Source organism: Artibeus jamaicensis, unplaced genomic scaffold (genome assembly GCF_021234435.1).
Source record: "Artibeus jamaicensis isolate MK-2021 breed Jamaican fruit bat unplaced genomic scaffold, CSHL_Jam_final contig_519, whole genome shotgun sequence".
In the NCBI taxonomy this organism is placed as follows: domain Eukaryota; kingdom Metazoa; phylum Chordata; class Mammalia; order Chiroptera; family Phyllostomidae; genus Artibeus; species Artibeus jamaicensis.
Window position 1 is genome coordinate 30,958,868 of NW_026521871.1, and position 13,495 is coordinate 30,972,362.

Below are 13,495 nucleotides of genomic sequence, written 5' to 3' on the forward strand. Positions count from 1 at the left end.
GGCTGTATTTCTTCTTAATGTTACTACTTAAACCTTTTTCTAGTAATGTATGTTCTAAGCATTTTCTCATGTCTCTAAAAATTCTTCGAAACCATACTTTATAGTAATAAATCAAACTGTTCCATTATATAGTTTGACCAAAATTTATTAAACTCTTCTGTTGTATATTTAAATTTTTTCTATCATAGATTATACAGATAATCTTTTATATATATCTTGTTTTTGATTATTTTTTCAGGCTAGAATCAAATTTTAACTTCTGAGTTAAAGCATGGGAATATATTTTTTACACTCTTGACATCTTACACACTTTTCAAAAAGATATTTTTCACTCTGATCAGTATTGTTTGACAGTACTGCATACTTCCAGTATGAAATAGGCTTCAATTACTCTCCCTGTTGGTTGGGTAAAATGATAACTTGTTTCAATATAGTATATTTCTTTGCTTATTAGTGAAGTTGAAAAAGTTTCTTGTGTGTGTGTGTGTGTGTGTGCGCGCGTTTTTAAGATTTTATTTATTTTAGAGAGGGGGAGAGAAGGAGAAAGAGAGGGAGAGAAAAATCAATGTGTGGTTGCCTCTTGCACGCCCCCCACTGGGGACCTGGCTTGCAACCCAGGTATTTGCCCTAGACTGGGAACCAAACCTGAGACTCTGTGATTTGCAGCCTGGCACTCAATCCACTGAGCCATACCAGCTAGGGCTTATTTTTTTGTTAACACTTCAAAAAAGTTTCCATCTCCCTCCTTTGGTGTAACCATCAGCTTGTTTTCTCTATCTCTGTGTCTGTTCTTATTTTTATATTAACTTGTTTTGTGTTTTTTGTTTATTCATTATTTTAGATTCCATACGGAAGTGAAATGATGCTACTTATCAAAACTTTCTCCTGTTAATTTCTTATTCTCATTTTTAATTTATTGTTTTTTTATGGTACTTTGTTGGTATTTTTGAGCCATTTATATATCTATGTTAAGAACATTAAATAACTTTTTATTATTAGTATGGCAATATTTTTTTCTCATAATGATTATTTTTATGTCCTAAAAACAAATTTTTATGTTGTCAATTTATTTGATTTTTGCTCTTATTTTTTGTGCCTTCAAGTTCCAGAATTAGGTTAATAATCTGTTAGATGTGTGTCTTCTGTTTTTTTCTCCCCCCAAATGTTTAATTTTTCACACATACCTTTGGAGTATAGTGTGAAGTGCAATCCATATTTTTCTCAGAAATATAGGTAATTTTACCAACATGATGTATTAAGCATTTTACTTTTTTTCCCATTGATTCGTGAAGCTTCAATTATTATCTGGGTATCTGTTTTATTTCATTGATTTCTCATTCTTGTACTCAATATTGTACTGTATTCTTATAGCTATATAATTTTTTAATTTTTACATACTTATAACTAATATTAATATCTGGTAGGGTGAGTTCCCCAGGTGTCACTCTTCCAAAAAAATATTTTGAGCTTTCTTAGCTCATACATTTCAGTTTGCAAAGTTTCTAAATATAATCCACTGGAATTTTAGATAGTACTTTGTAGGCCAAAAAGTCCATTTAGTTTTTTTCTGTAAAATAAAAGGTACATTTTTTAAAATATATTTTATTGATTATGCTATTACAGTTGTCCCATTTCCCCCCTTCATTCCCCTCCACCCTGCACACCCCCTCCCACCCACATTCCCCCCTTTAGTTCATGTCCATGTGTCATAAATTCTTCAGCTACTACATTTCCCATACTACTCTTGCCCTCCCCTGTCTATTTTCTACCTACCATCTATGCTACTTATTGTCTGTACCTTCCCCCCCTTCCTCCCACTCCCTTGTTGCTAACCCTCCATGTGATCTCCATTTCTGTGGTTCTGTTCCTGTTCTAGTTGTTTGGTTAGTTTGTTTCTTTTTTTTTTTAGGTATGGTTGTTAGTAATTGTGAGTTTTCTGTCATTTAAGTATACATGTTTCTCATCTTATTTTTTTTTAGATAAATCCCCTTAACATTTCATATAATAAGGGGTTAGTGATGATGAACTCCTTTAACTTGACCTTATCTGAGAAGCACTTTATCTGCCCTTCCATTCTAAATGAAAGCTTTGTTGGATAGAGCGATCTTGGATGTAGATCCTTGTCTTTCATGACTTGGAATACCTCTTTCCAGCCCCTTCTTGCCTGGAAGGTCTCTTTTGAGAAAGAAATCAGCTGACAGTCTTAATGGGAACTCCTGTGTAGGTGATGTCTCCTTATCTCTTGCTGCTTCTAGGATTCTCTCCATTTTAATCTTGGCTGATGTAATTATGATGTGCCTTGGTGTGTTCCTCCTTGGGTCCACCTTCTTTGGGACTCTGAGCTTCCAGGATTTCCTGGAAGTCTACTTCCTTTGCCAGATTGGGGAAGTTCTCCTTTATTATTTGTTCCAATAACTTTACCACTTGTTGCTCTTCCTCTTCTCTTTCTGGTACCCCTATAATTTGGATGTTGGAACATTTAAAGATGTCCTGGAGGACATTTAAAGATGTTCCTAAGCCTCTCCTCATTTTTTTGAATTCTTGTTTCTTCATTCTTTTCTGTTTGGTTGGTTCTTTTTTCCTTCTGGTCCATTCCATTGATTTGAGTCCCAGTTTCCTTCCCATCACTGTTGGTTCCCTGTGCATTTTCCTTCATTTCACTTAGTGTAGCCTTCATTTTTTCATCTGATTTGCGACGTAATTCAACCAGTTCTGTGAGTGTCCTGATCACCAATGCTTTGAACCGTGCATCTGATAGGTTGGCTCTCTCTTGGTCTCTTAGCTGTATTTGCTGTGGACCTCTAATCTGTTCTTTTGTTTGAGCCATTTTTTTGGTCTGGTCACACCTGTTACATAGTGAGGGGCAGAGCCTTAGGTGCTCACCAGGGCAGGGCAACCCAGTTGCTGGGTTGTGATGCTGTATGTGGGGCTGGGGTCTGAGAGGGAACAATGGTGTTTGCTCCGCTCTCTGTCAAATTTCAATCCCTCCTACAGCTTCCCCCAAGCCAGTTGGGCCTTTCTGGTGCTGATTCGCATGTGGATGGGCTTGTGTACATTCTAGGACCCTGTGGGTCTCTCCAACGAACTCTCTTGTGAGGTTAGGAGTATCTCCCAGCACCTCAACCCCCACAGGTGTTTTCAGTGCATGCTTTGAGGCTTTATTTCCCGGCACTGGGAGCCTGGGTTATGCAGTCTGTCTGGCTCCCCAATTTTGCCTGGTTTATCTGTGCATGAATGTGGGACCACCTGGTCAGCCAGCCGCCTTACACATAGTGCCTCGCTTGGCAATTGCTGCTGCACTGGGTCTGCCCGTTACCACCCCATGCCTGGGGGCTGCCAGCCGCCTGCGTGCCGTCTTGCACGCGGGGGTGCCTTGCGCGCTGGGTGCCGCCACTTTTTGTGCTCAGACCCCTCTGCCCAGCTGGCCGACTCCGGCCCACCTACTGGTCTGTATGAATATGTCTATTTTATATCTTTGGTTGTCCAACTTCCATACAGTTCAGTTTTCTTTCAGTTCTGGTTGTTCTTTTGTTTCTAAATTGTTGTCCTTATTTTGTTTGTGCAAGGAGGCACAGTGTGTTTACCTACACCTCCATCTTGGCTGGAAATTCAAAAGATACATTTTTAATCTTCAATAAGTTTATTCATTTGGATATTTTGAGTGTGTTGGCTGTCTTCTACGTGATTTAACTAATTGTTGTCAGTCTTGATTTGATGGCTATCAACTTCAACTGGTCTGCTGGACCGTGGAGCCTCATCCAGTGAGAAATCTATAGCGCAAACCTTTGCAAACCAGTTTTAACATGTTTGATCAGTCACAGTACCTTCTCCATATATTGCACAGGTTTTTTTGCTTGTGTCAGTTGCGTTTTTAACTTTCTTAAAATAATGAAGCATAATATGCCGCAAATGTGCAATTTTCTCCCATCTTCAGTATTGTAGTGGCTACGCAAAAATTCATGTTTCGTTAAGATTTTCTTAAAATGCACACTGATACTTGTCACAATACAGTCTAACAAAATTGTTTTGAATGAAGTTAAGGACAACTAAGCACTACTGGAGCCATCTTATGGGAAAAGTCAAACTTTTTGGCCAACTGAATACTTTTCCTTTTATTACAAAAAAATCTAAAATTTATGAATTCTAGAGAAATATGCATTTATAAATTATTTAAAATTCATTCAAAATGTATGAAGTAGTATATGAAAAGCAGTAGTTTCACATCCTAGAGGCAGCTATTCTGGTGTGTGATTTTGATTTGATATCTTCAGGTGATTATTGACATTACTCTCAATAGTGCTTTCATATTGCTATTTGTAGAATTATAAACTTTAGATTTATTTCTCCATGCCAGTTTCCTCTTCCTTTCTGTTTTTGAGATATAGGTCACTATTTTCAGTGTTTTAGCTTGTTATTTGTATAACTTTGAATAATTAAACTTTCTTATTGATCCTCTTCTGATTTGGACTACAAGAATATTAGTGTCTCTCTCTTTCTACTTTTTCTTTCTTTTTTTTTTTGATGGTTGATAATTCATTCAACTAATTGTTTGCATTGTCATAGTTGATGATAATTACATTCTGCATTGTAATTATAATAGTCTTTGGTGCTTTGTATAGATTGGTTCTAAAAATGTACAACAAAATGTACATGATTATGAACGTCTACAGGTTAGAGCCAAGTAGTGGATTATTTTGGCTTCACCACAGTTCCAGTGCTGTGACTTCTTTATCCTTGATGAGAATATTTCTAGCATCAAAGTCAATGGATTCTCTTTCCTGACCTCTATTAATTAAGAAATACATTGCACATTTTAATTTATCTCATATTTATACCATGACTTTCTTGACAAATTTATTGTTTGTCTTGGAGTTTCATATTCCTTTGCTTTTGTTTTATAGAGAAAAATGATACACCTTCTTCATCTTAACTATACTATCTAGCCTTTTTCTTACCAATTTTTATCTGTTTGTAACTCCCTCCATTTTTCTTCTTGATAACATTTTAAAAAATTATTGGCTTTCTGCTCTAATTTTGGCTAATTAATTTCTGGATCTTTGCTAGGTATTATTTTTCCCCCTTTGAATTACAGGATTATAGCTACTATTTTGTACATTGCGTATATTTTTTATTTTGCTAGAGTATATCCTCAAGTAACTTTCTTAGAAGTGATTGCACAGGAGGCAGACCTGTATCGTTCTTGCATATCTCAAAACAACTTATGTTTGTTCTCTTATTTTATTGACAGTTTGGGTATAATATTTTGTAACTTTTCTGAAGGCCTTGCTCTGTTACAGTTTAGCTCCATTATTGCTGAAGGTAATGTGATGCCCTTCATTCTCTTTCATTTTTAGGGCACCTATACTTTTCTTTTTGTAAGTTCCTAGGGTCTTGTTTTTTCTCTTGGGGGTTCCAGAATTTCTTGATGATTTGCTTTGGATTGGTGCTTTTCATTTATTGTGCTGGATAGGAAGTGCGATGTCGTCTCCTTGGTGGTTACTCAAAATATTTGTTTTTTGATTAATTTTATTGTTTTACTGGATGGCATTTGCACTTCCAGATATAAAATAATGTAATCATGTAGCGTTGCTTCTCTTTTTCAGGTGTTGCCGCCTATGTTGGCTGGCAGAGCTCCTCAATTCTCAAACCCCTGCTGCAACAAGGTCTTAGTGACGCTGAGGAATTTGTTATTGTGAAAGCTCTTAATGCCCTTACCTGTATGTGCCAGTTAGGGCTGCTACAAAAACCCCATGTCTATGAATTCGCCAGTGACATTGGTAAGTTTCTGTTTGTGAAAATTAGGATGAGAAAAGTAGGATATGGGAAGAAAAATAACAATTAATAGAGCATTGTAGAATTTCTAGTTAATATAGGGTCAGGTTTGCTACTTTATTCCCGTATTGTATGTGTACGTGTATATGTGTGTCATTTGCATGTGTGTGCACACATGCTTGCATGTGTGTGAGAGACAGGCAGGCAAAAAGGATCATTTCGTTCTGCAGCCCAGGTTGGGAAATCTCTCTCTTTTTTTAATCCTTACCCAGCGTGTGTGTGTTGATTTTAGAAAGAGAGGAAGGGAAACGAAGAGAGACAGAAGCATCAATGTGAGAGAGAAACATTAGTCAGTAGCCTGACAATATCTGTCCTGACTGGGGATCGAACCCACAGCCTTTTGGTATAGGGCCAGTGCTCCAACCAACTGAGCCCCCCGGCCAGGGCTTTTTGTTTTTATTTATAGTTATCTTTGTGATCCTTGAAAAATGAAGACTTGTTTTGTTTTATTTTGTTTTTGTTAAGCATACTATGGATAAAGTCTTTTACTGTTCTGAAGAATCAACTTATTTTTTCGGACACCGGACTACTAGTCAAGTTGAAATTGGGTGTGGAAGATGGTCTGTTTCGTGTGTTTGCCAGTTAAGAACTCTTAGTATTGAAGTTACTACAGTTAGTAATTTTACCAGCCAGTGAAAGGAATTAATTACTTTACTGTACAGCAAGTACCTATTTACCTCAACTGAAAATTGAGAGTAAGTTCAAGCAAGTCAGTTGGACACATCTTAAAACTAAGACTATCCACAACTTTCAATCTTCTTATCAGTCTACTTTAAGAAAGTGAACAAAGTAAGATTGCAGGTTGGCTCTCTCCACAGAGGATGTGAAATCTGAGAATACTGCTTCTAGATAAAATACTTAATTGCTGCTAAAAATGCCTTGTTGAGAAAAATTAGTAGAAACCCAGATTGGTTAGAAATGGTTAATAGTTTTTTTTTTTTTTTTGAGGCACTCTTCAGAGGAAAGAAAGATAGAAGAGTTACTTATTTTAATTGTTGGGAAACGAGATGGTAGAGAGTAGGGGTGTATAAAATTTCTGGAAATTTTTGGAAAATTCCAGAAAATTCATGTCTAGAAAGACATGAATGTAGCTTTAAAAAATTTTTTTTTGTAAAATTTAAGTATACGTAGGTTTCTTATTCTGTACTTTAGTATCTATAATCCTTCTTTTAGTTTATAACTAATTTGGTTTGAATTTTTAAATTATTATTTTAAAAAGAATTACAAATTTAGCCCTGGCTGGTGTGGCTCAGTGGATTGAGTGCCAGCCTGTGAACTGAAAGGTTGCTGGTTCCATTCCCAGTCAGGGCACATGCCTGGGTTGTGGGCCAGCTCCCCAGTTGGAGACATGCAAGAGGCAACCAGTATCTCTTGCAGACTAATGTTTCTTGCCCTGTCTTTCTCCTTTCCTTCCCCTCTCTCTAAAAATAAATAAATAAAGTATTTTAAAAAAAGAATTAGAAATTTAATAGAAAATTGTTGAGTATTAACAATACAATCATCATAAAAATCTCCATTCTATTGAGATGATTTGATGTTTTATATGAGCTACAGAATTTCTAGTCCTGTATAGTGGAAGGCAGATACAGAAAGCACCCATTTTATTTTCATAGTAGTATTAAAATGTATTGTGTTAACACAAACATCTTAGTACCTGGAATATTTTTCTGCTCGTTCTCATTTTCTGAATTCTAATATCGGTGCTTTTTTTTCCTGTAAGAGTGACATTACTTTCCAAGAGTTGGATTTTTCTTGCTTTTTACTTTGGTTCTCTTTATTTTAATGAATAACTTCTATATATAAATATGTACTGATGGCATATTTCATTTTACATAATGTATTTCTTCTATTGACTAATTATTTGGAAATGTTTTTTTTGATATTTAGTGTAGCTTGTAACTGGCATTTTATTTATCTGAAAAGTGGATGGCCAATCATTTTTAAGCACAAATCATCATACAGAGAGTTTCTTACCCTTTCTCTTAAATTTTGCAGAGGTTTTACTAGGCTCTGCTGTTCCTAGTCATTGATCACAGGATGAACACATGGAGTATTCATATATCCTTAGTTTTACATCAAAATAAATTATCTTTAGCTATAGAATAAGTCCAGTGTGCTACAACTTTTTGGATGGGGAAATCCCTTTGAACTATTATTGTAGCACTGAATTTAGGACCAGCTATGAGGAAAAAGAAAAAAAATGTTGCATAATTAAACAGTCATTTATTGGCATTTTAAACAATTTAAAAGAAAAAATGGTTTTTAGTGACTTAAAACACCTACTAAAGCAAATGATAAACTGTACACATCAGATCTCTGTTGGCTTAAGTGGTTCTTAAAGGGAATGGTGACGGGAGTGATGGTGATTATCATGATTTTGGGGCAGTTCTTTCAAAAACTGTATTCTTTCCACTTAGATATTCTGAATATTCACCTTTCCCCATGCCTGTCCCCGGATGTGTGGAATAAGTTGGGTGGAGAAGAGATTGAGGACACTGTTTCACAGGAAATCCTCTTGGTTCTGGTTTCTAGTTTTTTGAGTGTTAAGGTTCTTTGTATCTATTATTTACTTATTGATACAATAATGCTATATAACAGTCAACCACAAATTCTCAGTAAATGCTCCATTAAATTTCTCATCATGCATCTGTAAGCTGTGTGCATTAGGGTTTACATCTCCAGATTGTCTGTGGTGACTGTGATCGATCTGTCTCATTCCGGAGTCATGTTCTGGGTAATGGCAGAAGCACGGGAGCAGGCCTGGCTATTCAAGCCTCTGTTTGTATTAACATGCCATTGGTCAGAGCAGGTAATGTAACTGAACAGAAGCATGAATACAAGGCAAGCGTGTAATACAGATAACACAAAGAATTGGCACTGGTAATTCAGCCTCATCCGGTGCCCAACTCCTGCCAAGTCGTTTTGGGTTTACTTACTTTTTGGAGATTTTTCAGTGTTTTTCCATTCCTTGTTTTCCCCATTGTCAGAGGGAAATTATTAGCTCTCCCTTGTGGGAGGTATCAAAGGCTGCAGGATGTTTATGAAACAGTCAAAACCTCCATGTGCAGTGAAAAGAATTGGAATGGGAGAACTTGGAAGACATATTTTGAAGAAGTGTTTTTCTCCTTCCCCTTTTTATACTATAATATTAGCATGTGACATTGTTCTTATTTCTCTGTTGGCATGAACTTCTTATAAAATTAATATCCTCTAAATGCTGGTGTTTTTGCATGCTCAGAATTAATACATTTTATTTATTTATTTATTTATTGCTTTTGGAAGTTTGAATTTTATTCTGAGCCTATGTTTAGTTGAAACCACTGGTTTTAGGAATAGTACACAAAGTAGTTAAAAGGGGTGAAAAGATATTTAATTTAATTCCCTTGTTTAATCTCACATTTTGAATTCTTTGAGAATGGGCATTATGTTTTCTGCTTTTTAGCTTTCATTTATAATGCCTTGTGATGTATTAGATTTGATCAAACCTTTTAATTAAAAGGAATGTCAGGTAAAATTGTTTCCTTAATCTTAATGCTACGGCTTAGAGAAGAGACAACTTACTCATTTCTTTGCTACTTATGTGGTAGAGGACATGTCCTTGGACTTCTTTGGGGAAGTGGCAACAGGAATAATAGTTTGCTAGATAGTTTTGGGACTTTTTATGTCTCTCTAGTAGGTTTTTTTTTTTTTTTTCAATCTTTAGAAGGGAAGGAGAGAAGGAGAGAAATATCAATGTATGGTTGCTTCTGGTGCATCCCCTGCTGGGAACTGGCCTGCAACCCAGGCATGTGCCCTGACTGGGAATGGAACCACAATCTTTTGGTTCACAGGCCCATGCTCAATCCACTGAGCTACACCAGCCAGGGCTTCTCTAGTAGTTTTTAATCCAATCTTTTAAATGAGTGGATGTCCACCCATCTTCAGCCCTGACTAAAAACTATAAATTTAAATTCTCAGAAAGGAGGTAGCTGTTTTTATTCTTTTATGCTATTGCTGAATTTTGCATATTATATTAGTATGTTGACTTGGTTGAGTTTATGCCTCAGGATGATTGAGTGTGTGAGGGCACCCGATAGTAACACGTGGTATAATCTTTATTATCGGTTGTGTTACAGGTGAAAATTTGTTTATCTTGACAGTTTGACACTGTTTGTGAACACGGTTTAATCCGTTCCTCGTTTCCCTTCCCCAGCCCCTTTCCTGTGCCACCCCAATCTGTGGATACGCTATGGTGCTGTGGGGTTCATCACGGTGGTAGCTCATCAGATAAGCACAGCTGACGTGTACTGTAAGCTGATGCCTTACCTGGACCCCTATATTACTCAACCAATAATACAGGTACGCTTGTTTCAACTCGGAATCAGTCCTCCCTCCAAACTGCGTTAAAAAAAAAGTTTAGAGCTTCCCTTTTTTATTTAAATTGGGCTAGAGCTAGCTCTTTCAAGCTAGTTAACGGAACAGACACTTTTGAAGGCGAGAAAAGTTCAGGAGATTATTATGTTATGTATCATGTAATGCATAATATAGCACCCAGTGGTTCATAGTTTATTTTCGTATGTGAAATGTAAAGCTCTTCAAGAGAAATACAGCAGAAATGATTATTAATGGACCTCTGCTTTTATTTTTTAAAGTATAACATTTCAGTCCAAGTGAGTGTTTATAATAAATTATAAAAAGCCTTTTTCAAATGCTTGTTTTGGGGGCCACTATTTGGTTCTGGTTTTCTTTTTCAATCTAATGATGACAACCCCTCTCCCACCTAGCAGAATAGCATTTGATGAGGAACTCTGGGTCTTTGCTTTGCACAAGGCAGTTACCTGGTTTGTCAGTGTTTATACCTTTTATCTTGCTAGACAGCTGACTATCAAAATAGGTATTTAAATTGAGTGCACTGTTGATAGATAGTTCTGGCTGTTAAAACATCCTGAAGTATACTATTTTTTACTAAAACTGTGTTTATCTTTTGCAAATTCATGTTTCTGGCTTTCTGCTACTTACATATCCCGTGTAGCGTCCCTTTTCTTGGAGAAAGCGACCTTGGTTCTTCTCTGGAAATGAGGAGGATTTGCCTGTCCCTTCAGCTCTTACTTGTCCCCATGGAGTCATCCATTTTTGGGGATCATCATTCTTTATAGTTTGTAGAATTTTTTATTTTTATTCGAAGAACTATTTAGACGTGAAAGATGGGTAATATTACTAGAAAATATGTCCCCTTTTTTGAAGTTTATTAGTTTCCTTGAGAATGAGGTCTAGAAATTCCTGCTACTTTTGACCACTTATTCCAGGGTGCCAAAATCATTTTCACTTGGGACCACGTCAGCCTCACAGTTGCCTTCAAACGGCCGAGTGTAATTTTAGGACAATATAATCATAACTGCTCCTTAACAGTTAAGTGAGAGCTCAATGCTGCTGCTGGGCCGGATAAAACAAGGTGGAGGGCCTTGTGTTTGCTACCTGTGACTTATACTATTTAGAAGTTTGTTTAGAAAATGTTTTTATGACACAATGTGAAATGTCTCTGGGATTTAAGAATCACATGCATTTTTGTAATAACTTTTAATTATGATTTATTATAAATCTGACATGTAAGTGGTATGTTAGAAATCTATACCATTCTGTTTTCTCATAAATTCTTTGTAATTTCTTTTGTTTTTATTACTGCTTTATATTTTGCAAGGCCAATATCATGTGTTTACCCATGTGTTTCATAAATCATACCTTTCTACGGTTTGATTTAGACAAAAGATACCCTTGTGTGCCGGTTTCCACTGGCCAACTCACCAGATAGTTAAATATATCTAAAGAAAGTCCTCTTGATTGCTCTTAGTAGTGTTCATCCTTTTTATTACAAATGCATTGACAAGGAGAGTATTCTTGGGGATAATAAAAAGAAGGGTTTTATGAACTCTGTGGAGAGAGCAGTGTTTTTTTAGAAGTAGTTGAAGCTACTGGGAAATCCTGGTGGCTGAAGGGAAGCCCCGTGACTACTGAGCAGCTTTTCAGGATCAGTACTTCTTGGTGTTAGACCTGGGAACTGCAGGCACTTTTTAGACCTAGGAAGTCTTCTGACATTTTGGGATCTAGAAGAATCTTTTTCGTTTTCCAATCATTCTAGTCTAGATATTTATTACTAGTCTTCCAATATCATGGGCACAGATGTGTACTCAGATGCTAACAATAAAAAGAAGAAACACTTTAGCTCTGTAAAGGTCACTAGTGTTCTTTTTTTCTTCTGAGCGAAAATTGCAGATGTTCCTATCTTACATTTTCATAGAAAATAAATACCTATGTTAGCTTTGCACAGGTTGTATAGAATGTGAAAGTAACTGTAAAAGTGTTGTATTTTTGGCTGATTCTTCTTATTTTTCTGCTACAGATTGAAAAAAAACTTGTTCTACTCAGTGTTTTAAAAGAGCCAGTAAGTCGTTCTATATTTGATTATGCTTTGAGGTCTAAAGATATTACTAGCTTGTTCAGACATCTGCACATGCGTCAGAAGAAACGAAATGGGTCTCTTCCTGATTGCCCTCCACCCGAGGATCCCGCCATTGCACAGCTTCTGAAGAAGTTGCTCTCCCAGGTTGTATCACCTTCCTGAAATCTTACATCTAAATGCGCATTTCATAAAAACGCTAAAGCATCCATTTAGCTATTACAGATATTTTTGGTTGCTTAGGTTGCATCAGACCAAGGAAGTAAATAAGTCTGGCAACTGTTTTATGCATTTGCTTTGGATTCTAGGAGCTACTAGGATGATGAGAAGTCATTGAGTTGAACTAAATATAAGGAATCATGGGAGACCTAATAAGTTTCTTTGGTGATTACTGGCTATATAAATGAGGGACAGAGTAGGTATAAGCTTAGATTTAAGTAATGATCTTGTTTCATTTTCATATTTCACTAAAAACATAGTGAAATTTAATTAGAAGAAACATTACAAAGCACAGATACAATCCCTCAAATTCCTGGTTTATTTCAGTTCAAATTCAGAGAGTTCTCACTGCATGCAAACACCTGCTGTAACTGGGATTGGTAATGCATCTTAAATTGAACAGACCGGCAGTTTACTGCTCTGTCTTAAATGCCTTTGAATTTGGATCAATTAACAAATCTTGTGAGAACTATGAAGTAATCTGTGTGTTATACTTGGTATTAGTAGGGCCTCTTTACAAATATTAAGTCTAGATTCAGCATCCTGTTTTAAGAGGGATGGGTGGAACCTAGAGATTTCAAGATAGGAAAAAAATGATTAGAAATAAAGAATACAATTTTTGAATAACTGCTCCATGAGTCATAAAACGAATTCTGAGAGAGAATCTTAATGACTGGCTTTAAGTCTGCACTGTGTTTTGGTTAAGAGAATGCTTGTCACTCATATCTTGTCTAATGAGAAAAGATGATAAGAAAATGCTTCAGATGCAAGAGAGAATTTGATTAGTTTTGGGATGTCAGTCTTTTCATTTATTGTACTTGTCACTGATGTCCGGTACAGTTTGATGTCTAGGCGTTGGTCTGAGTGATTGAACATGTGAACAGTGGCCTGTGGGAGGCCCGTCAGTAACCATTTTGGTCCTTGTAGGTCTAAATTTTGCCGGAGGCTACGGCTGCCTCTGAGTGTTTCTCCCAGGCCAGAGGTTCTTTTTTCTGTATATTAGGAGCCTTA

At 36.4% G+C, this 13,495-nt stretch overlaps 1 protein-coding gene across 8 annotated transcripts in view; it reads left to right on the plus strand.

The window, feature by feature from the left end:
• PIK3R4 (phosphoinositide-3-kinase regulatory subunit 4) overlaps nucleotides 1-13,495 on the plus strand; it is a 65,705-nt gene that overhangs the window by 19,774 nt on the left and 32,436 nt on the right. For all 8 annotated transcript variants that reach the window (XM_053669346.1, XM_053669345.1, XM_037143924.2 and 5 more), the window contains 3 exons: nucleotides 5,604-5,777; nucleotides 10,025-10,170; nucleotides 12,209-12,412. In XM_053669346.1, the coding sequence (XP_053525321.1) occupies nucleotides 5,604-5,777; nucleotides 10,025-10,170; nucleotides 12,209-12,412 (524 nt within the window). The remainder of the gene's footprint in view (nucleotides 1-5,603; nucleotides 5,778-10,024; nucleotides 10,171-12,208; nucleotides 12,413-13,495) is intronic.